The following is a 24,553-nucleotide window of genomic DNA, read 5'->3' as shown; positions in this document are numbered from 1 at the left end:
AGCTAATTAATGAGAAGCCCGACAGGTTGGCGCGTGTCAAGTATTTTTTTTAATATTTATTTCCCAAAAAAAGGAAGACAACTTTTTGTCTCTTAACTTGCATATTGAATGTGGCTTTTAGGTGTGCTTTGCTTTGCATTTTGTTAGATTGTTGCATTAACTGCGTGGGCTTGGCCCCAAAACCTAAACTAAATCATTCACTAAACGCCGTCTTGATGTTAGAGTTTTTAGTTAAGTTTTTCATTGATAAAAACCGCTTGTGAATGGAGTTTTGCGGCTTGTATTTTATATTGTGTAAAACATGGCCCAAAGGTGTTTTTGGCTTAGTGTCTACGAATTAACATATGAAATGAGAACAAGCTGGCCCCGGAAATCTAAAGAAATCTTAAGTAGATGTTGCGAAGAACTCTTAGAGTTTCAAATTATTAAAGAGAATCCAATGAGGAGCTTAAGTATACCCCTTTAAAACATAGCTGTATTTATGGAAATATACAGAACTTAAGAGTACAAAATACAATTCTTTACTAGAAGATCCCGATTTATGACTGACAACTTGCTGTCCAACTTTCATTTGGCAAAACGCAATTTCGATGCTATGTACTTTACTTTTTTTTAAATTCCAAGCGCCAGCACCATAAATCATTAAGGATTGAAAGACTGTCTGACAGAGTGGCTGACTGAATTGCGAGTCTCGTCGAACAAGGCCGTAAAATGTCACCAATCGTGCTGCGTAAAGTTTTGTAATACCGTTCCAAAGAGTTCAGCCCCGTGGGGCAAGCTTTTGCTATTGCTTTGCTCATTGCTCTCAATTCAGGTTGAGAGTTGTTGGGAACACGCCTTGCTTTTTGAATCAACAAACCATAAAACGCACTTAACCCACTGAGTACCCCCTAACAACAACAGTAGCAACAACAACAGCAACAACAACCACAACAACAGCAACAATGTAAACAACTTCTGCTCGCACTAGCTGACCAAACAAATTGAACTCCCCTCTGCTGAAGTTGCCCATTTTCCTCCCTCCTCTTCCCTTCATCGACTTTGCTGTGTCAATTGAAAACTCAGCAAGTTTTCGAAAATTTTTGGGGGAACTATGTACATTAGGGTGCATCTATTTGTATGGAACGAAAAAAAATAAAAAAGGGTAAACCAATTTCGTAATCTACGGTCAATTCTAAGATATTTCTACCGAGATACCATAGTTCTTAAATCAATTTCTAGTCCCCGCTATTCGAGTTGAAAAATGTATTTTTTCGAAATTGTTATCAAGTTTTAATTGACAAGATTGGTATCAAAAATTTTGTCAGGACCAGCACTTTAAAAATTATATAGTATTAACATAGAATCAGAGGACTAATTGTCTTGAAAGCCTAATTTTAGACTTGGAATTGACATTAGATTACGAATATGGGTTACTATTTTTTTCGAAAAGACTGATGCACCCTAATGTAAATTAATATATATTGACTGGTAGCGGGGGCATGTGGCATGGGGGCTTAGGGACATGGGGGCATGGTTTATGGCACACCACTGACGGTGCCGGCCGGCAATTGTTTTGTCCGTTCAAAAACGCTGATTAAAGCGAGTCCGAGGCTTGGCTTGGCGGCGGTTTTCTCATATGCCTCTTGTTATTTCTGGTATTGTTGTCATCGAACTTTTAGCTGTAACGCACTTGCCCATACCCTAACATTATAAAAAGTATGCTGACTATGTGTTGCAATTAAAAAAGTGGAGAGTCTTAATCGAAAGTTTTAAGTTCAATAAGGTAGAGCACTAATCAAGAATATATATCTTAAATATAGTAATTTTATATAAGTCAAAGTGGTCTTACAATAAAGATGTATTATCTATTTATAAAAGTTGTTGGTTCCTAACAAATTTTGAGACTGTAAAACCATTTTTATAAGTGATAATATGTATTCTGAATATATCGAAACTTGCGAAACTTAAAACAATAGAATAAATAGTTTTCTGGATAATAATTTGAGAAAATATTGCATATTTGAATGTCAAGAATTCAATAAGAATGAAGCATACACATTCTCGTCATATTTACAGAAAACAAGCATACATATAAATGTAAAAATCAGCTTAACTACAATAATTAAATTTAAAAAAAAGTTGAGTCTTGAATAATTTTGAAAGGCAAATAAAAGAGTATTCATGGTTCGACCCTTGTTGGTTATTTCTCACACATTGTCTTTGGTTTTATTTGGGTTAAGCGCTCCATCAAACGCCAAGTCATGCATGGCCAGTAGACTGCAGAAGTGTTGCCAGTTTTTTTCGGTTGTTGCTACCGCAGTTGCTGTTGTTACTGGAAGATCAACTATCGGTACATTGCAGTTCTCGCAGCGGTTCTCGGAAGGCGTTTGCAGCACCATCATGAAGATTAATGGATAAATGGGTTGGCATATTATGTCTTAACATATTTGGAATTTTAATTTGATTTGTGGTTTCGTTTCGTTAGCTTTTGGACTTCAAGTTTGCTTTAGTTCAATAAGCATTTGTGGTGCGTTTCATTAGGCGTAAATTGTGGTGCGTAACGCCCCAGACTTAAGTATTTAATATAGGGTTTCCATTGGGAAAGTATGAGCTACCAACCCTACAATATTATGTAATTATAGTACATTTTTAGCTTAAATCATTGGGCATTAACCTAGGAATTTATGTGTGTAAGTCAATTTCAGCTCAATAGATTTAATTATAATTCATTTCAATAACTTAAAATATAAGATAAAAGAATATCAAACTTTGAATGGAGATAAAAATCGATTCTCAAGAATTTGTTAACAAATATAGATTTTATCCTTAACAAAATTTGCATATTTTGCAGTTCAACAGAGCAAAAAGGGCCTTTGAGCCATTGTGAGCTGTTCTAGGAATTTAGAGGTATGTAAATGCATATGTGAATGTATATATTATAGTATCTTTATGTTAAAAAGCAACCCGACACATGCCCCAAAACCTAGACTTAATGTAAAGTTCTAAGGAAAAAGAATAAATATTCTGTTTTTTTTTTTTGGCCGTTTAGCATCCGCAAATAGAGTTATGATTTTGGTCTGTTACAACCGCAACAACAACAGCAATAATAAAGAGAACAACAACAGCAGCCACAACAATAATGAACAAGCGACTGCAGAAGCTTTAACTTGGCTTTTTGTTTGAGCAACGGAAATTATTATTAATTGCTTGGAATGCCAAGCCTCCAACATACAACTCCATTCAGCTGTCCCCTCCCCACTTTATCCACATACCTCTTCCCCCTCTGCACTCATCTAATGGCTTCCGTTGGCGTGGCAGCTTCTGGTATATTTTTCTAATCACTTTGATGACGTCAAAAGCCGTTTTATTCATGGCCAAAATGCGTTGAGTTCTTGGCCTCAAATCGCGCTTTGTGTGAGTACTGTGTGTGTTTGTGTATGTGTGTGTGTATGTGTGGTGTGTGTTGGGCGGATTGCGTGGATTGTGTAGATTATTTGGAGTAAGAGCCCAGTTCAATGGCCTTGGCCACGAGCAGCGACATTTGACAGCCTCCTCTCAATAGACAGCGTGGGTAACAACAATTGCAACATGAACAACAACAACAAAAACAACAAATGTTTGTTGAGCTGGCCAAGCGTGGCCAAGTTAATAGCAGGTCTCCAGCCCCATTGCAATAGCAATTGCACTTGTACACGGAAAAAAAAACAAAGCTATTTTAAAATTCAAAAATTTGAGTACTTATTTTTTTTTAATATACTTATTAAATTAAAACATGATGCGCATCAAATGCCAATGCGTCTGCATTTAAATACATAAGTAATCTAACACATATTTGCTTAATATACAAAATTTTTATGATACATCGAGGATTTAAATTTTTCCAAAATGTGAAAAAACTAAATATTTTGTATTCAGTATTAAAAATATCGAAGTTAGTTCAGAGCTTTAAAATATTAAATATATTTTATTCTTTCAGTTTTATTAAGCCTAAATATCTATGTTATATTTTTTATTTGTTTCTAGTTTCTAATTTTATTTTAAATTATTTTAGATAAGCTGGTTTCAATTGACGTCAAATATAGTTATAAATAAGACATTTAACATTTTGGTTTTATCCCTGAATGCCGTTTTTTTTTTTTGTTCCTGTGTAGTTGAAGTTGTACCTGTAGTTGCTGTTGGTGTTCCAGTTTTGTCTAGAAGCCAAGGGTAATTTGCAACGCCAACGCCAACACCAACAAAGAGCTGCCATGTGGCCGCCGTTTCGTATGGCTGAGTGTTAAGGCGGAAGCACGCAGCAAAGTTGAAAGTGGACCTCAAGATGGTGATGGAGTTGAAGATGGGGATGGAGATGGGAATGGAGACATTGCTCCCCAGTTCAAGTCAAGGTGCGGCAACTGTGAGAGTTGCCAGCTGTTGCCATTGCCAAGCAGTAGAAGCGTCAGCAGTGCAACTGGGAATAACGCTGCAACTTCAACCTTAAATGCAACTGCAACTAAAACTGCAACAGCGATTGCGGGTGGGGGCGGTTCTAAAGGTGGCAACTATTGTATTACCCTCCTCAAGAGGTGAACGACTGACAATTTGCTTTATTGTGTTTGAATGCCGGAACGATAACAATAACAAACAAGTTGGCGGCTACAGTTGGGCACACTCGATTGTTCCTATGGCAGCTAAATGATATAGCAAACCGGTCTGAACCAAATTTGACCAGGATGTAAAACACCAAACTAAATGCATATTCTATCAGTTTGGTTAAGATATCTTGAAAAACAACAAAAAATTTCGTACTAAAACTTGATTTTCGACTGAGCGTCTGTATGGTAGCTATATGATATAGTAGTCCAATTTGAACCAAATTTGGGCAGGATGTTTAATACCAGCCCAGATGTATATTGTATGTATATATCTCAAAAAACCAAGAAGTTTTTCATACTAAAACTTCATTTTCGATCTATCGTTCCTGTGGCAGCTATATGATATAGTGATCCGATCCAAAAATAAATAAAAACTTGATCTGCTTATGGTGTCCAGGAACCTACGTACCAAGTTTGAAGCTTATGGATTCTGAGATCGACGCGCTCAAGCAGACGGACAGACAGACAGACAGACAGACAGACAGACAGACAGACAGACAGACGGACATGGCTCAATCGACTCGGCTGTTGATCCTGATCAAGAATATATATATATTCTTCCAACTTCGCTGCAATGAATTAACAACAACAATTTCATCGGGTTAATGGAACTAATGAGCATATCAATAATCTGGAATATATAATAAATTGTCAATTTTAAACATATTAGGTACATTAATGAATGTCTATGTGGAATTGACTTATTCCTGATTCTGTTGAAATGCTATTAGGTAATAAAAAGCAAGTAGAAAAGTAAAAAAAAATTCAAAAAATTGTACCATTTCTGGAATTTAAAAATTTTAATGTTCTTTGAAAATACGTATTTTAGTTTTTATTCAGTTTTTCATTTCAATAAATGTAATTGAGAAAAAACAAAGGTTGAGCTGCCTTGATTATTGTCTACCCCAGGAAAATAAGAATATGTTCTTATTCAATTCTATTCGAGAATATACATTTACTGATATACCTAATAGGATATGTCATCGCTTGCCATAATTATTGCACATGTCGTGTCATTGTTAAAATCGTATAAATAAATAATTGTGTGCAATCGAAGAAAAGACAAGTTCCAGTCAATTTCAGAGTTATATCAAAGTTGTTCAACTATTTCACAGTGCAATATATATACATATATATGTGTATCTCTGCATATATGGATTGCACTGCTATGTCAAAGGTCTGTCAACTGTTATCGAATGAATTATCATGAATGTCTCGACATTAGCATTTATCTAAGTCGAACGATTTGTTTGTTGTCTTTTGTTTGTTTATTTTGACACGTTCAGCGTTGCTGTTGTTGTTGTTTTTGATGTTGTTGTTTTTGCTTTTACTGCTACTGTTGATGTTTTTTGGTCTCTGCGTTGGCGATTTCAATAAATAATTTTTTGTATTTCCGTAAACCAATCGCAATCTGATGTTTTGCCCTTTTTCGAGACTTGCTGTGTGTGTATTTTTAGGTACTTGCCACTTGGCTACTGCCACAGAGTTTGATATGTTTTGAAATTTGTTTATGGCAACTGTTGCCCCGATTAGATGTTGGCGTTGACAGCTTCACAGTTGATGAACTCTTTTGAAGCAGCGACAACGGCAACGACAACGACAACGAGCAACATGTGTGGCAGCGTCTTTTTTTTCTTCAATTTTTGTTTATGCCGCGTGGCAAGACAGGCAGCATGCGGCATACAACAACAACAACAACCACAGAAATCCTAAAACTGTCTGCTCTAATGATTTTGACCCTGAACGAATCTGAAGTGGTTTCGGGTGTTGCTGCTGCTCCACAATGTAAACATTTCGGTCCCAAGACGTGTCCAAGACCATCGTCAACTATTTTTGTAATTGCAACGAATGAGTTATAAATTTAGTTGTCCCGCTGTCCAACGCCTTGACAAGAACCACGGGGGGAAGCAACCACATAGAGGGGAGGACCAAGACGAAAGCGAAATAGGATGACAGCCGTGTGGAATGCTTCAAAAATTACAGTAGAACTTCCCTAAGTCGTAATCAATTTAAATTAAGTGAATATTCGAACTTCTCTGTAGTTAATTTAAAAGAAACACGCGAAAATCACGCCATTATTTACCATTATAATACACAAAAATTCTGTAATTGATGATGACTACAGCCTAGCTTTACTGTAATTTGTCTGCCAAGTCTTGAACATCTTCATAACTCGAACTTAAAAATTGACCCGTGCTTCTGTAAGTTAAATTTGACGGAGAATTTATTAATGAAAGACATATTTTTTTTTTAAATTAGATATTCGTGTCTCATATTAATACAGAATGTAATTTAATGCAAGCTGAAACTTGATTTCTGAAAGAAATTCAAACGCTTCATTATTGATGCAATACCTACATTAAAATCAGGTGTTTTCTGATGATAGTGATGATATTTATTATTAAAACCATTTACAAAATTTATAAAGAATTTTTCTAGTTTTCAAGAACATTTGTATAACTCTAACTTTTGCTGCGCATAATGTAAAAATTTAGAAAGTTTAGAAAAATACAGAACAGTTATAGTACAAAGAAATTTGAAAGAATTTACATTTTCCAAGTTAGAAATTGTGATACTCAGGGTTATTTCAGAAATTCAATCCAACCGATAACCAAACAAAATAGTATGGTTTCTGGGTTGGTTTTCGGTTAGATTTAATTTCTGGAAAACCTCTGATCATAGTGGAAATAAATTGTGTATATTTGACTCCATATTAAACACCCGCAATAATTGTCTCACTGCCCATGTCGATAGTGCCCCAGCCCAAAGCGTTGGACACCAAATTGAGTATCTGCTGTAGCGGAACTCCAGCTTTTTCCAGATCAGATCGAACCGCTCGATACTCCGGCAAGGCGCGCACGTTGCTCAAGAGACGTCGGAACTCGGAACTCCGGATACGTCGAACTGCGGTGTTGAGTTCCTTATCAACAGCCAATTGACGGCGATAGAGATCTCTGAGCTGAGCACGAGGCAAAGCATCACGCAGATCCTGCAACAATCCTCGCACACCTTTACGACGATTGGGCACTGGACTGCTGGACATCTCTGTAGTTTGAATATTGAGGAACATTTCCACATAGTCCATGAAGTAGGCGTGATTGAGCTTCAGTCCCTGGCACACATAATCCCTGAGGACGCCTTTCTCTTTGGTGCCGCGCAGACGTGAAACGCGTTCCTTGAACTCATCACTGCGCAGGAGCTTTAGAAGATCCCTCACCTCGGCATCCTCCTTGGCATGGGCAAGAATATTGCGTAGACGCTCGACGGGTAAAAGGGGGCGGGCGTTGATAATGAGGCGTGTCAGACCGCGCTCCGCGTTAGACGGACATGCACTGCCTTCACGTGGCACATGATCCTCCTCCTGCTCCTCCACCTCCTCAACCTCAACATTCTCGACCTGCTCCACTGTCAAATCTTCCTTTACTTTAGTTTGTACTACGCTTATTTGCTTGGCGGGGATAGAATCTGTCGGGACTGTCTCACTAATCACTTCCAGCGGCTGCATCACGTGCTCCAAATCTCGAGCTTCCCTCATATTCACTGGATCCACACCCTGTGCAATGGGCATCCAGTTAATCTTGTGGGCCGTCATCACATGATCTTCCTCTGAAGTTGGTTCGCCAAGTTCATGCAATGTGAAATCCTCGGGAAACTCAAAGGAAGACTCTGTCATTGCCTCCTCCACGGACTCAGGAATCACTGTGATGCCTGCCACAAGCAGCAGACAACAGCTGAGATAAGTTAGAAGTTGATACATCTTGCAATCCAATTGATTACTGTCTTCCTTGCATTACGAAACTGCACTTTTTATAGCCAGATTCTTTTTAAGAATCACGGCCAAGTGCTAACTTATCTGTTGTTTATCCACATTTCGCTTATTTGCCCAACATCTTTGCAGGCAAACACAAAGTCAACAAAGAAATGCGAAAACAAAAAAAGAAAAAACTCATCCAAAAGTGGAACAACCTTCATGCGCTTTCGAGCTCATCAATCTTTAATATTGATATATCAGAATCATCAAAAGCAATTGCAATGTTAAACGCAGCTTCGTTTATAAGAATATGACACTTTGTTATTCTTCTGGTATCTTCCGAGTTCTGAATTTATATTTAATGTCTCCCTCCTTCCCTCTGCTTAAGCGAATTATTTATGACTGCAACTTTTTGTCGTGTTAAGCTGCTTAACTTGGCTATAAAAGTCAACATCAACAACAACATTATCATCAGTGAGAACAACAATATTGTAAGACTTGATATTTAGGACTCGTTTAAGTTTTAAGCATTATCTAATGCAAATTTTGAATTCATCTCAGGGATTTCAAATAAGCTCAAAACACTTCTTAAAGACTTCAATTGATTGTTTATACTCAAACTTCGCGAATTCGAGTGACTTTAATTTATTTATTTAACAACAGCTCTGGAAATCGGTTCAAAAAGTCAATTTTGTAATCAAATTTAGTGTAACTATTTTAAAAACTAATAATTTAAATTAAAATTCTAATTAAAGTCTAAAAAAGTCTAAGTCTATTGCACTTAGCAAGTTGAAGTATTTATCTTTTTATGTATGTCAATATTAGTCAAGAAGATCTGGTATTTTCCAGAAAAATACGACCACAAAGTGTCGATTTTTTGTAAATTTAATAATCTAAAAAGAATTTGGAATATTTTTTAAATATTCATTTTCTTTCAATCTATTTTTTATCGAATAAACTTTACTTCTAGTGGATTCGTGCTATGTAATTTCCACTGTATGTCTTGATGTTCGCTTGCAATAAATTCTGATTCAAATTACATCTTAAATCCCTAAGTAAAATAATTGCTATTCTGCAAGATATTGACTATCCCATTTAAACATCTTCACAACAATTAACTTGGCTCCAAGGACTATCAAATACAATTCTATGTTAATTTATACACCTAAATTCTCAAGTGTGGCAACTGCGTAAGGGGAAAAAGCGTCTTTAAGTCATTACCAAAACATGCATATTCATGCGAGAATACTCGTCGTATCTTATCCTTGGCTATATCTACTCTTATAGTATAGGCAAATGTTTCGCTTATTGTCAAATGAAGGCAAAAAGGATACAAAACAAACAGGCGAAACCTGCCGAGCTGTGCAAAAAAGAAAAAAAAAAGAAACGTTGCCAGGCATAAGAATCCCCAACCTAATGAGTCCCCCTTGAATACTGTGTGCGAATGACTTTTCGGTCTACCGCCTTCAGATATTTCATTCCTCTTTTAAATATAGCACAAATCCAGTTGACAATGCGATAAGGACAATGAAAGAGGCCCACAAAAATATGCGAAATCAACAGAAAGCTGTACAAAACAAAAAGTTCATAAAACGACAAGATTTTCGGAAAGGATATAAAACTCATATCTCGAGATTCGCTAAAAGTGCATTTAACAGGGACATGTTGGGATATAATTAGACAGACAGCGAGAGTATCGAGAATGTGTGTTCCTTTAAGCTGCACCTTTAACAAAGAGTTCGCCTCTAATTTATGACATGTCATAAAACTCCATTAGAATATTACGGAAAACACAATATCGCCAGGCTTACAAAGTTTTCAGTAGGGGAGTCGCTATCCAGGTAAGTCGCCAGCCAAGCCCACAATATGTTCAGACTAGTACAGGAAGGCGGATGCATAAATATGTGACTTTAACCCAACGACTCATAAAGTGGCATTAGAACTTAAGGCCATTTTTTGTATGTAGGTAAGGCAGAAACAGCCCCAAAAGTACAGTCACGCAAATGACCAAATTGAAAAACAGAAGCCGGCAGTTGGAGCTGGAAATTGGGGTTGAGTTTCAGGTTGGCTAAAGACCACGCCCATTGCCCAAAGGCAACTATTTTTATGCTTCCATTATCCCACGAGACAGTTGTCTACATTTTTTATTTGGCGCGCCTCCCTCAGAGTGTCTTAGCCTTAATTGATTCGAGAAATGTACAAGTAATTCGATCTAAATTTCATTTTGACATTCGGCTCGACAGCACGTACATATATTTCCACCGAGGAGGAGGAGGGGAGGAGAAGGACTCTGGTCATGACATTTTGTCAACTGTCAGCATATTTTCCAATGTCAATGCTCCATTGCATTGCGTTCAATTTAAATTAGGATACTCTTCGTCGGTTCATCTCGGTCTAATACGTGAGCGGCATTTCAGCACTTCAGAAATCGAGCCTTAAAGCGATCCGCTTATAGATCAAATTGCAACATTTACACTTAAACTGGACCCATTCATTGATTGATTAGGTCTAATGCAATATTTAAATCTTAAAAAAAAACACTTGGCATTGACTGATAAATGCCAAAATGACGAGTTTTTGTTTATTAAATGGGTAATAAGAGAAATCCTTTAACACAAATGTATTGTATGTAACAGAGAAATGATGGCATTTTCGACCCTACAAAGTATATATATTCTTTATTAGTATCTATGACATAGTGTTAAAAATAAAAAATCTATATCTGTGAATGTAGGGGGAAGAGTCCCCTATATCTGCCTGAAAATCGCAGAAAAAATCATAATCTTTTAATAATAATAAAAAAAAATATATTACACGTGCTGTACAATTTTAATGATGTCAATGCACAGTGGGTGAATTGCCCGATTTAGCGTAACGAAACTAATAATTCAAAAGCAGAAAAAGATTTTTTTAAAACAAATTTTTTTTAAATACATGTTCTGATTTTTTTATTATTACAAATAAAAAAGGATTTATTTTCCTTTTAAATATTTTTGTACAATTTTTACGATGCAAAATCATATCTTTTTAACCAATAAATTTACATATTTTCAAAATTGAGTCACCCCACTGGGTGACTCAGGCTTGTTGTCAAAGCTAAAAAATATTTTCTGAGAAAATTTTACATGTAAAATAAAAATAAAATCAATTTGTTTTTGTCTAAAATATACATTTCAATCTTTTTCATCTTTTAAACAACATTAATTTAAGTACGTTAATTAAAAAAAAAATATCGTATGATGCCTGGCATAGCGAAAACGTATGAAATTGCACTGCGCTCTTCCTCTTTTATCACCATTTTATTACGAGGTTGCATTAGTTTTCGCACTATAACTTGCGTAGACGCATCTGAACGCAAGAAAGACCAGGAAATTTAGTTAGAGAATTGGTTACCAAAGACTTCTATAGTAGTGGGATGGAGTCCAAACGAATCCATTGTTAGTTCTATTCCATCAAAGTAAAAAAATAGACTCATTTAAGTAATTTTTTTTTAAACATCGCTGGGATGAGAAGTAAACAAGTGAAGAGATTAACTTCTCCGGAAATTCAGTAGAAATTAACCTACTTTTCAGATGAAATCAAAAAACATAAAGATCGGTCTCATAAATTTTGTACAACTCAGCTAGTTCGTATTTTTTGTAAAATTATCCCATTTGTGCTCGCACCGAAAAATGGTTCAGCTTTGAGAAGTTGCCACGCCTACAATTCTTACCCGATTTCAATAATCCAACAGGACTCGTAATTTTTGAAGATTATTCAATCGAATGCATATATTACTTTTTACGAACGCTTTCGTCAAAAAAATGATTTTTGCCACGCTTTTCGGACTGCGGTCCCAGTGTGCGTTGTCGCAGATATACATATATAAATATATATTTTTATGACCTCAAGAATATTTATCCATACTAAACTTATTTTACTTTGAACAGTTTTGCCAATTTTCATAGGCACGTTTTTTGAAAAATCAGTTGACTTTGCAGAGCTGCCACAAACAATTCGTTGTGTTCATTGTTCAAGACGTTCACTGTCTTAAAATAAATCGTTTGCTAATAGTGTTTATTAGTGTGTTAGTTTGCGTACAGTTCAACATAGTGAAAGACATGCCGCAGCAAGGGAAATTATTTACTCATTCTCTCTTCGAGATACCGGCAAGTGATTGGAATACTTTACTGGATCTCTACTCTGGGCAAAGATCTAAGCCAACAGGATATAATGTAATAAATAATTATATTCAATGGAAAAAAAAGGAGCCAGTCTTTGATGTCAAGTTTCTATCTTTAGACGGTGAATGGCAGAGCGATGGCACCTTTATAATCATTGTAATAGATCAAATATAATCAATTCTTTCTATTATTACTCACAAAAAAATGTTTTTTAGGCAAATAATGGTTCCATGAAGAAAACAGTATATTTTAACACCTTAAGCAATAATTTAGAACGCTTGGCCAATGCTCTTCTCTGTTTAACATATTCCTCTGAAGAGTACCAACTCCATGGCTATGAGGAACGTTTGGCACCGGCAGCCGATGTCTATATAAGACAATGTGATAATTCTCAGCGACTATTATTGAAGACATCTTGGTACAGAGCTAGTAAAGAAGTGGTTGCTAAATTCTCTATAGAGTAAGAACATTAATTATTTTACTTATCCGAAAAACTCCAGCAAATTTGTATTCTCAGACCTCCTTCTGGTATTACACTGCGAGAATTGGAAACTAAAGATGCTGAAACTGTAAATGAAATATGGCCATATCGCGAAAAGGGTTCTGAGGAGTTTGTAAAATGTTTGATAGACCACAATATATCAGTAGGTGCTTACGATAACAAGGGAAAATTGATTGCGTGGTGCTTGAGGTGAGTTTTCTTCTACATATAAGCTTTATTATTACTTTGTGATGAGCATTGAATGAACGTCTATATATACAATCATTTAAAAATTTTGTAATCACTTGACAGTGGCAGCATGGCAGGGGAAACATGTGTTTTTGGTCTTTTTTGGTGTGAAAGCTTGACAACATTGTATACAAATTTACCTATGCAAACGACAAATTATTTTGCAAGTCGGAACTACAAAAAATTTAAAGTTATTTTCAAATTTCAAAAATATATAAGTATTATATATTGGACGCAGGTTATAAAAATAAATTTAAAAATCATTGATATAGTGTCCAGATTTGAGCCGGCATCTCTGGCATATAGACTACCAGGATGCACAAACAGATTGAAACAAACTTGTCAGGGGTGCCATGGAAAGCAAATCCAACCAAAACCTCCCAAAAATACTTGAAGTTTTGGGGAACTTTCGGTTGGCTTATTTTGCTACATAAAACTAAAAACAGATTCCTGAAAAGAAATGAAACGTTTCAATGCACATGTTCCCATTGCTATGCTGCCACTGCCAATTTATTCAATATAATTGAAAATATAAAGAAATTAAAATTTTTCTTTAAAACTCTCTGATATCCAGCTACATGAGGTTAAATGATTCCATTCAACTATTTTATCTTACAGATTACCAACGGGCTCGTTGGGACTGCTGCAAGTTAAAGAATCCCATAAACGATTAGGGCTAGGTAGTTTGATGGTGCGTTACATGTCCAAGAAGATAACTAAATTGGATGGAGAAGCTCTAGCCAGTGTAGTTATAAAGAATACGCCTTCTAAAAACATGTTTGAAAAGCTGGGATTCCATAAAACTAATATAGTTTACTGGTATTATTAAATCGATTTTAAAATATTACTTCAGCAACTCCAAGATATACAATAAATACGTAACAATTGAAGTCCCCATTCTCTTGTCCAGATACCGCCATACGATTGGAGTGTTTTATTGGAACTCTATACAGACAGAGTCTATAGGATATTATCGAATACACTTGCGCAAAATATACAAATAAGATAGCTTGGTACAAATATACTAAGTAACTTCAAACATTTTCCTTAAATCAATAGAAAGGATTATATTAAATCAAAAAGATCTTATTAAGATCAAGATTCTAAAAAAAATTTGTATTAAAAATAACCAAAACAAAATTTAAGTTCAATTAAAGTTAAGCTTGAACCTATAAAAAAGTATGTGCAAGGTTCATAGATTCCAAATGAAATTTGAATAAAATAAATTGGGCTATGCATATAAATATTAACCATTTTAAAAACATTGGATTGTTCCACCGAATACAAAATTTATTAGTTTTTGTACAAATGTACCAAATGTCACAGCCAGTACCGGAACCTCAATGTATTTTTTTTACCTCTTTCACTGTCTCTGTAGCTAACCATAATACAGATACATTTGGGCCTTTTCATTTTAATAAATGCTGCTCACACGGCTGAAAGAGACGTTACCAATGACGTCACATTATGAGTGATGATTAAAAATATCATTCTCTTTCACAAAAATAGGCAACGACAATATCACACTGCTCTCAGTTGTTGGCAAGTGCGTGCGCAAGATACAAATTATGTGGTCAGCAAAATTTGTTAGTATGTATTTTTATACCCCGTGCGGGTATATATGTTTTGAGAAAAGTATATACATATATATTGTAGTTTCAGGCAGATCGAGCTTATTTTCAAAATTTTCCACCCCTACTGTTGGGGGGGGGTGTTAATTTGAAAAAAAAAAACGGGACTACTTATTAAACAAGTGACCTCTGTCTTAAAGTAAGGTCAGACAGGTAAAATACCTAACATTAGATCAAACCTGAGATGTTTGTACAAAATAAAAAATTGTTTCCTACATTTAGGCTGTCGATTATGTAAAGTGGAGGTGCTCACTTTGCGGTATTTATTATTTTACATGAATTGTATAATAAGTCAGTCCAATACATATTATATTTACGACATAACAAACATAGTCAGATTAAGAAATGACCAATTGTTGGAAGTAGAAAGCAAGCACGAAGCCTAAGTTTGGGCTTTAGAATTCAATAAACGTAAATGACAAGACAAAAACGATGTCAACGTATGAATATAGCCCAAAAGTCTTTAGCCAATCAGTAAAAGGTGTCGAGCATTAAAATAATATTGACTTATATGCTTCAATAAGCTACTAGTGTCTCTTAAATATACAAGTATGAAACTTAACTTATTCATCTGTGTTATAAATAATTGTACACAATTTACACAAATATTTATAAAACTGCAAACCTATTTTTTTAACCATATTAAATCATTAAATGTACACAGGTTCAAATGGTAGAATGTGAGATGTTGTAAAAGTACTGTTTTGACAGATATTTTATGTGAATTTTTATCGTTTTACAATATCACACTTATTTTTCAATCAAAATTCCACCAATTTAAATTGTTCGCGCTTTTACTTCATTTACTCAGCTGATTCCAATATTCAGCGTATGGTCATCCTTAATCTCTACTTTGGTCACACTGAAGCAGTGGCAAATTTGTTGTGTTCCATAACGAAATGTATTATTTTTATTTGTTTGAATGTGAATGATTGTTCTCATATTGATTATTAAATTTCATTAACTGTTTATTGCTATTGCATGCAATTTTAATTATATTTCTCTTGGCGCGCAATGAAAAAGACAGACCAATCGAACTATCGTGGTGAATTCATAATCAAGCACCGATACATCGATACGATATGAATATCGATATAGGAATCCCGTCGAATCGGCTATAATAATAACTGTTGCCAACTTTGCTATTATATATAGATATTCAAACCATGACAAGAAATATTACAATAATATTCAAATTAAGTTTGTTTTCAGAAATTCTACTATTTTTGGCCATTGTTCTAAAATGGAAAGGCTTGCCAGATCGGAAATTTTTTTTCTGGGGCAAACCTTTGGGACCGGGTGGCAGCCCCGAAGTATAGGAGACGCCGCGCCAAGAAACACTGGAAATAAATAAACAAAATAAGTTAGCCGCCATGGAGGATTGTAAGTAAGCTTTTAAATGACTTTAAAATTAATATTTCTAACTAGTTTCGCGTGTTGCACAGCCGTCAACTTGAGCGTCGCAATGACGGAAGGTGGAGCAGACGAAGAGCAGGCGAGTTCTCTACTCAATCACAACGTGAGCTTCAACAGCAGCATGGAATACACCACAATGGCAACAACTTTGCCGGCAAATCTCAGTTTCAGTCTCAGCGATGCGGAGCGTCTTAAGCTGAAGCAATGCCATGGCAACAACAACAACAATAGCACTAGTGTAAATCGCAGTGCACTCAGGGATTTGTCCATGAATGTGGAGACCAACAATAAGAACCAAAGTTGCATGGAAACCAGCGTCGACATGGAGGAATGCAGCACACTGGAGGACAGCGAGAGAATTATAAGCCTTGATGACTCCCTGGATGAGGCGCCATGTGCAGAGTCCAAAATAATCACAGAGCCGAAGGAATCGAACTGTGAGCAGAGTTCGAGCACGGAGACAGTCACCCCAATGCCAACGTACTTTGAGAAGGAACTCGTGGAATTGGGACGCCGTTGTTGGCTATCCACGGCACAGACTCAGCACTACACCAAAGGCTGCTACTGGTCACCAGATGGCACCTGTCTGCTGGTGCCCGTTCACCTGGATGGCATGCATGTGATGGAGCTGCCCTTGGACTTGTACGGCGCCAGCAGCGTGACCGAGGAGCGTGTCCTCTCCAAACTACAGTCAGCCGTGCATGTACCCGAGGGAGGCACTGTCTACGATTGCGTCTGGTATCCGCTGATGAGCAGCCAAGATCCAAGCACCTGTTTGTAAGTGATTCCCTTTCAGTTATTGCTGCAGATGCAGTGCATCACTGAATTTTCCGTTCTTTATCTGCAGCTGGTTGGCCACAAGACAACACGAGCCCATCCACATGTGGGACGCCTTTGATGGTCGCCTGCGTTGCAGCTACAGCGGCTACGATGAAGTTGATGAGGTGATGGCAGCCATATCGCTCGCCTTCTCCCAGGATGGCCAGAAGATCTATGCGGGCTACAAGCGGTGCCTTAAAATCTTTGACGTCAGCCGACCTGGTCGCATCTGCGATGATTATGCAGTGAAATTTGCCATTTCATGCATGACTCAGACTTCGGAGCATCCGCACACTGTGACCTGTGGCAACTGGAAAGGATACATTCAGCACTTTGACCTACGCTGTCCGCCCAACCAAGGACCGCTCTTCACTTTGGGTGGCCACTCGGCGGGAATTACTCAATTGCGCTATGCCAACGACGCTGCCGGCAATTGGCAACTGTTTAGTGGAGCTCGCAAATGTCCAAAGCTCCTGCAGTGGGACATGAGGAACTACAAGAAGCCGCTGCATGAGTTCCAGCGACAGGTGAACACCAATCAACGCATACAATTTGATCTAAGCGCAGATCAATCGTGGTTGGTCAGCGGTGACACCGACGGAGCTTTCAATATCTGGAATTTGAAATCGGAGGACAATAAGGAGGCAATCAAGTTGCCAGTTCATGGTGATTGCTGCAATGGAATCGGCTTCCATCCCACTTTACCCATCTTGGCTAGCACTTCGGGACAATATCACTTCATATCAGGCGACAATCACGAGAATACAATCAACACAACAACACCGGACATTCCTGATCAGGAGGAGGAGTCTGAAGGAAAGCGTATCATTGATTATGAGAACGCAATATTGTTGCTCTGGTGTGGCGACAGTAATGTTTCAATTTAACTATAGTTTTTTAAGATTACTAATTAAAACAAAGTTTATCCGTTAAACATTATTTAAAAAATACATTTGTTCACATAAAACTACTTAAAGTCTTTAAAATATTTATGTTCAAATGGCGTTAACCATACCCTTTATTTTTGCCCTCACTGTACAAATTGTGTTATGTGGGGAAATTTCTATGTAAAGTGGTGAAATAATTGTAAAATGCTAGTTTGGCGGCATATTTGAATGAAAGTCAAGATACAAGTGACCAATTATAAATATTTCATTTATTTTCAATTACGATTTTTATTATACATTCATTATTCGAATTTACTTATCGTCATTGATTTATGTAAACTTATATTTTTTTAAGTTATGCGTGAAACTAAAAAAAAAACATTCGCGTAGGCTGCTTTAAAGAGAACATTTATTTTTGTTGAAAAACGTAATCGTTTTTCACTTTCCTCATACAAAAATTTGTTTTTTTTTTATTTCGTTGGTTATTGGTGTTGATTATACATTAATATATTAGTATATATCGTAATTTGAGTACATATCGAAGCGTTTTTATCAATTGTATTGATGTTTTTGCGTTTGTCTTTGTTCTTTGTTGAAATAGGCTTAAAGTTTGCACGTGTCTGGGATTGTGGTTGTTGTAGTGGTGTGTTGTCTATATTGTAGCTGTATATATATACACATATATATACTTGTTGATTTATAGTTATCATAGTTAAGTTACAGAAATACACATTTATAACGTTATGTGAATTTAAATTTAAGCTAAGTTTCAGCGCTCTTTGCACTTTGCAAATAAATCTGAAAAGAGTTTCGCAGCTGATGCAAAAATTTGCCTAAAAAATCATCTCCCTCTCCCCAATAAATTTTGTTTAATCCTTTTTTTAGCGGCCAAAAATCTGCGCCATGTTCATCCTCATCTTCTTCTAAATATAACTTGACGTTAGACAAAATATGCATTTTTATTATAATTTCTATAATATATAGGTTGTATGTATTGTATATATGTGTATGTACTTATGTTTTGTGTTATGTTTTATTTATGCCTAAAGTGTTCTCATATTTGTTTGAATTGTGTAAATGAAACGAAAATTGTGTTTTGTTTTACTTTGAATTGTTTGTTTTTTTATTAAGATTTTGTTGTTGTTTTGTTTTGAAGCATTTCTTATTTATTTTTCCTGTTTGACATTTATTATATAGATAGAAAATGCGAACTTATACAGAAATGGTATAAAATGTTAAGAAGTGTCAAACTGGCAACTTCGTATATGTTTATAAATTAAAGTTAATTGTTAAATTATATAGATAGTAATCATATTTAATTAAATAATAAAATTGATATAAATATATTTTGCGTTTCTTGTTTTTTTTTTTTTGTTTTCTTTATCATCAAGCAAAGCAAACACAAAACGACAGGCAAACCATTTCTTATGGCATTTAGTTCTTTGAAAATGCTCTGCAAATCAATTGAAAATACACTTAATTACCTTAAGGATGTTTAATATGCTTTATATCGAACAAGTAAAAAAAGTTAACAAGACTTTTAAAATGAAACATTCACACAGAAACAAAATTAACTCAAACGATGCCTCCACAAAAGTTGAAGCGAATTTAAAATTTCAATATTAATTAGGGTTATTCAGTAAATTAATTATATGATTCGATAGTAGACCTTATCATAATGCTTTTGTTTTAATTTTTGTTTTTCGATTTGAGTTGTACATATATGTAAATTTGCTTTCTAAATGTATTTCGTATTAATTTGCAGTATGCACTTATCATGTTTTCACTTTTGTAGTGTAGTGTAGAGTGTAGTGTAAAGTTTGAGTTTAAATGTTTGCGTTTTGCTGTAATCTATCTTTTAAGATGTTGTTATTTTTGTTGTTGCCTGTTGTTTACTAACGCTGCCTTTGCTCAGCAAAATCATCTTTTTTTCATTGTTTTTTGCTCGATTTTTGTATAATACTTGAAATTTTTGAAGCAATTCTGTTTGTTGTTGCTTAAAGTTTTTCGCTTAAATATGTGTTGAAGTTTTTCTTGCTGTTGTCGTATGCAATGTTGCAACCGTTGCAAGCTGTAAGCTTAAGACGCTCCACGTTCTTCAGCAACAACGGACAATTCCATCAGCGCCTAACCCGACGAGGCAATGGGACTCTGCTGGCCATCAATATCCTGGGTCTGGGCCTTGTTCTGACGCACAACCTCAGCGCGACGTTCCTGCAATAGAAAACCATATAAATAATTCAAGCCATTTTCAATTTAGAAGGTATTGGAAAATATGGCTGCTACAAATCAACGGCAGGCAAATGATATTAACAATAGAAGTGAAATTATCTGTTTATTTTTTTGTTATTGAGGGAAACCTACAAGCTTTTGAACTTTCTCAATTTTTTTGAGCAATTCCTTTTCGCGATTCTGCTCGGCGGTGAACAATTTGTTTTCAATAATGCGCGCTTTCTCCTCAAGCTTTTGATTTTCCAATTGATTGTTCTGCGTTTTGATTTCAGCAATTTTGATTGTGTTCTAAATGAGAGATCAAGAAAATGAAAACCAACAAATTATATTGGATGATGAAACAAAAATATATAGTATACATATACGATATAAATCCATGCATATACAAATATTTACTTGAAATGGAAAAGATGTTAAGAACAAACACAAAACACAACAACAAACAAGCTCAGCTAAGTTTGATCCGAATTATTTAGCTGTAAACTCACATGCTCCTTGAGGCGATCCAACATTTTCTTAATGTTCTCATCGCGCAAAGCCTGAGCGGTCTTCAATTTCTCCTCAATGGCCTTCTGCTCATTAGCCTTTTGCTGCTCCAAAGTCTCGCGCGTCTTCTCAATCTCCTGAGCGTGAATCTGTGAAGAGTTCGAGTTCGAATATATCAATTTGGATGCTATTGAAAACATTAAATAATTGTTGAGGAAAAATCAAAAATGCACATATTTATAGAGAGAAAAGATTTGAAATAAAAAATGTCAAATATGTGAATCATTTTCATTGTCATTTTTTTTTACTTTTTTTTTTTTTACCTTTAGCTTTTCCTTCATGTCGCTGATAATGGCGTCGCGCTTCTCTACATGATGCTCCATTTTGGTCTCAAGTTGCTCCTTGGTCTGAGTAATGAACTCATTGGTAATCTCATCCTTTTTGCGTGTAGCTTCCTCAACCTTGGCCAGTTTAATCGAGATCTCGGCCATCTTCCTGGCCTCCAAGGACTGAATATAAATAAATTGTAAAAATTGTAATTATAAAAATGTAAAACACTTAAGTTTCAAAAACTTTAAGATTAACATGACTTTTTATTCAAATAATATTTGAATTGTTTTTAAAGAAACAAAACAAGCTTTTCCCATATTTAATTGTCTTATTAAAAGCTTTCAACTCATTTATTTGTGATTTTATATAAACAATAAATTTATTATTTTCATTAAGATCCAAAATAAAAGTTCAAAATAATTTCATAATAAATAATGAAAATTTCAAAAATTTAATTATTAAACTAATGATAATTCTTTCCACGTTGATATAAATTATATTTGAAAAAATGTTGCCATTCTTTTACTTACAATTCGGCGCTCCTCGGCTGCTTTTAGCTTTTGCTCAATCTCCTCGACGCTGACATTTTTGCCAGGGGTGACGGGACGCTTGGGCACTGCCACATTGGGTGCCGGTTCGGCCAAAATGACCTCATAGCTGAGGCCACCGCGTGACTTCTCCTGGCAACGGATCTCAGTGGCTGCAATAAGAAACAAGAAATCAAGTCGCCCGGTTAGTAATTCAATATTTGTATTGGGGGTGTTGCAAGTATATATACGAGTTCAGGGTAATTCAACTCAGAAAGTCAGCTACCCTTAAGCTGCAAGACAGCATGACGTAATTTTCGCACTAACTGCCCCTTGCAGCTGGCCAACCTCCATTTTGGTTTTCATTTTCGCCTTTTAAGCAGAGAGCCGTCGTCCGGAATTTGTGGCGCTTAAATTACCAGCTGCAGTTGCAACACAAGTTAAACGGGCTCTTAAAAATATTTCCGGCCCTGTGCATATTTTCAATACATTAACTTTTGCTGCCATCTTTGGCCGCATTTGCATCTGTTGGTTGCTGTGGCTTTTTGTTGCACAACTTTGATTAATGGCAACACGGCACTCGCTGCACTCTCCGTTAATTTTCACACTTACCATGCACCATACATCATACTTACGTACATGCATAAAGTATACGAGGAGCGTACCATGAAAACTGTGTGAAAACCCACTGACAATGATGGCCGGAATAGTGCCACAATACCAGAAAAAATAACCGGAATGCCGGAGAGCATCAGGAATTCCAGACAACACCAGAAACACCAAAATAAACAAGAATTAAAAAAATGCCTCATACAGTTATATGAAATGCGGCGGAAAGTGCATTTCACAGCTGTGCATAACATGAAATTCCATAAATGTTCTTCAAATTCTTCCGCTCTGCAATTGCAGATGTTGTTTAAAAACAGTTGTTAAGCCTTATAATTAGTGAAAATTAAAGCAAAGAAAAATTTAATAGTACTTCTGATGAAATTGTAATTCATCAGATTATTTTCTAGGTATTGAGAATTTATAAAGTTTGCCATACCAGCGATAACAGCTTTTGCATTGTGCAAACATTTAGATGGAATTCCAATAATAACAAATATTTCATATTACTAATTAAATTATGCAATTTTTATATTTATAACGATTATTTCTGGTTTGTTAAAAATTAAAAATCTTGCGAAGCGATAGAGTTTCTATGTATAAAGATTAAATTTATAAGATATGCGAGCGAAACTAAGGAGGTCTATGTCATGTCAATATCAAACGGTCACTTTCTACTCCCCCATTATTTATCACAATCTCAGATATCCGATATATATACACATCTCAATGAAAGGTAATAAGAAATCCTCCACAAAACAAAAAGAGAATTGCAAATCTAAGCAAAATAAACTACGTACAATATGAGGGGAGAAGTTGCAAAATCAACCCTGGACCAGAGGAAAAAAATTCTGAACAAATCAGAAACTGTACAGCTGGCAGACAGCATAACCGATTGAAATGTAGACCCAAAAATTGGATAGAAATAACAACAAGTACAACGTTGTAGGCGATCAAATGAAGTGGAAAATTTCTTGTCAAAATAGAAACACGTTACCACCGAATTGAGATGGGGCTGCAGCTCAAGAAGAGTGGAGGAGGAAAGGAAGAGGACTAGGCAATGGGATACTGTTGAGGTGTTGACGCATCCGACTGTCCGTCCGTCTCTGACTCTGTTCGGCTAATGCTGTTGACACATAATTTGCCATTATTAGGAGAGTGTCAATCACACCAGGTTTCATTTCACTTTGTCTCATTTTGCGGCTGCTGCTTTGAGTAATGATGTCAAAGTCTGTCGGACTGTCGGTCAAGTGTGTGTGCATCTCTGTGGCTTAACTTGACAGATTTCTAATGCCACAACAACAACAACACGAGACACTCACACAGAGAGTCATGTGAATAGTGTAGCTTAAGTGCTGAGCAGAAGGTGTTCATCCGATTTGAATTTGACTTGCAGATTTTCAACCATTTTAAAACCCTGTACTAAAACACTACAATGAGTCGATTAATTGCTACAATAAAATGTCTGCAACAAAGTATAAATATTCTGTCGATCTGTCAGTCTGTGCGTAAGTATAAACAATGGATCCCTAGAGCTAACAATTAAAATATGTACCTTCCTAAGTAACCTAAGCAGATCAAGTTTATTTAAAAATTTAATAACTTTGCCTTAAATGGAAAGAAAGAAAGAAGAAGAAGAATTAATCAAGTGTCACTAACATTATTAGATTTATAGCAGCAGGGTTTCGCAAAGTCGAGTTTGCTCGACTGGATCCTTGTCTACTACTTTTTTAACCCCTTTTTTAAGGCTGACCATTGGTAGTGAGTGTAGGACAAGCAATTTGCTAAAGTGGCCATTTAGGTTGGGTGGTTGGCCTTCCATTTAGGCCTCCGCTACATCTACAATCAACCTAAGCGACCCGACGTACTCACATTTCTTATACTCCTCCGTTCCCCGATTCATTTGGTCCAATATATCCAACAAGTCGGCGGCATCAGGTTGCTCGATATGCTCGTCGAGCACATGCAACTGCAATTCCATGGACGTGAAGCCCAATTTGTCACAGAAGGCGCACTTGTAACTCTGCGGTGCATCCCCGTCCACCAACTGTTCACCCAGAAAATACAAATCAAAGAAATGGCGATTGTAGATGGCCTTCATGGGATGAAAGTGTTTGTGCTTATCGCTGGGCTGATTCTTGCCCTGATCATAACAGTCCCCGCAATAAGTCACCTTCTCACCACAGACGACGCACTCAAAGCGACGTCCGAGATCTCCACTTACTGGACATCCAATGCATTGACTTTCAGAGCGTGGCAACGACATCTTAGCCCAAAACAAGAAATTCAGGATAAACAAAAACTGCAACTGCGACTGTCACTGTATAAGCCTTAATAATTTTATACTTTTTTTTTATTG

General features: G+C 36.1%; 4 protein-coding genes and 1 long non-coding RNA gene across 11 annotated transcripts in view; 2 read left to right on the top strand and 3 right to left on the bottom strand.

Annotated features, from left to right (window-relative positions):
• Positions 1-6,988: 6,988 nt before the first annotated feature.
• Positions 6,989-8,379, bottom strand: LOC117780728. The gene has a single exon (XM_034617367.1). It carries the CDS (start codon positions 8,371-8,373, stop codon positions 7,330-7,332), a length of 1,044 nt encoding a protein of 347 aa, XP_034473258.1. The 5' UTR covers positions 8,374-8,379; the 3' UTR covers positions 6,989-7,329.
• A 4,073-nt stretch (positions 8,380-12,452) lies between these two features.
• Positions 12,453-14,181, top strand: LOC117781066. Its single transcript, XM_034617786.1, has 4 exons — positions 12,453-12,686; positions 12,746-12,990; positions 13,048-13,221; positions 13,879-14,181. Exons 1-4 carry the CDS (start codon positions 12,468-12,470, stop codon positions 14,087-14,089), a joined length of 849 nt encoding a protein of 282 aa, XP_034473677.1. The 5' UTR covers positions 12,453-12,467; the 3' UTR covers positions 14,090-14,181.
• Positions 12,916-13,256, bottom strand: LOC117781067. The gene is made up of 2 exons (XR_004617142.1): positions 13,187-13,256; positions 12,916-13,133 (listed from the first exon to the last, which is right to left on the bottom strand). It is a non-coding gene; the product is annotated as an uncharacterized LOC117781067 (long non-coding RNA).
• Positions 14,182-16,148: 1,967 nt separating the features above from the next.
• LOC117779711 (telomerase Cajal body protein 1 homolog) lies at positions 16,149-18,065 on the top strand. The gene is made up of 3 exons (XM_034615997.1): positions 16,149-16,274; positions 16,337-17,084; positions 17,155-18,065. Exons 1-3 carry the CDS (start codon positions 16,265-16,267, stop codon positions 18,011-18,013), a joined length of 1,617 nt encoding a protein of 538 aa, XP_034471888.1. The 5' UTR covers positions 16,149-16,264; the 3' UTR covers positions 18,014-18,065.
• Positions 18,066-19,178: 1,113 nt separating this feature from the next.
• LOC117779720 (stathmin) overlaps positions 19,179-24,553 on the bottom strand; it is a 65,578-nt gene continuing 60,203 nt past the window's right edge. For 4 of the 7 annotated variants that reach the window (XM_034616013.1, XM_034616011.1, XM_034616009.1 and 1 more), the window contains 5 exons: positions 21,592-21,761; positions 21,055-21,240; positions 20,734-20,880; positions 20,378-20,533; positions 19,179-20,227 (listed from right to left, as the gene is read on the bottom strand). In XM_034616013.1, the coding sequence (XP_034471904.1) occupies positions 20,141-20,227; positions 20,378-20,533; positions 20,734-20,880; positions 21,055-21,240; positions 21,592-21,761 (746 nt within the window). In that variant the 3' untranslated portion in view covers positions 19,179-20,140. Of the gene's footprint in view, positions 20,228-20,377; positions 20,534-20,733; positions 20,881-21,054; positions 21,241-21,591; positions 21,762-24,066; positions 24,242-24,418; positions 24,527-24,553 lie in introns of those variants that run through there. The other 3 variants (XM_034616008.1, XM_034616012.1, XM_034616015.1) reach the window with 3 other exon arrangements.

Source organism: Drosophila innubila (genome assembly GCF_004354385.1).
Source record: "Drosophila innubila isolate TH190305 chromosome 2L unlocalized genomic scaffold, UK_Dinn_1.0 4_B_2L, whole genome shotgun sequence".
Lineage (NCBI taxonomy): Eukaryota > Metazoa > Arthropoda > Insecta > Diptera > Drosophilidae > Drosophila > Drosophila innubila.
Note: the sequence above shows the minus strand (reverse complement) of the source record. Positions and strands in the feature narration are given on the sequence as shown.

What these genes read in the sequence shown, in the direction of transcription:
- LOC117780728 (XM_034617367.1), bottom strand. Translation starts at nt 8,373, where the DNA reads ATGTATCAACTTCTAACTTATCTCAGCTGTTGTCTGCTGCTTGTGGCA.
- LOC117781066 (XM_034617786.1), top strand. Translation starts at nt 12,468, where the DNA reads ATGCCGCAGCAAGGGAAATTATTTACTCATTCTCTCTTCGAGATACCG. An exon ending in ATGGCACCTTTATAATCATT is followed by an intron (nt 12,687 to 12,745) that starts GTAATAGATCAA and finishes AATGTTTTTTAG; the next exon opens with GCAAATAATGGTTCCATGAA. An exon ending in TTGATTGCGTGGTGCTTGAG is followed by an intron (nt 13,222 to 13,878) that starts GTGAGTTTTCTT and finishes TTTATCTTACAG; the next exon opens with ATTACCAACGGGCTCGTTGG.
- LOC117779711 (XM_034615997.1), top strand. An exon ending in CAAGATCCAAGCACCTGTTT is followed by an intron (nt 17,085 to 17,154) that starts GTAAGTGATTCC and finishes CTTTATCTGCAG; the next exon opens with CTGGTTGGCCACAAGACAAC.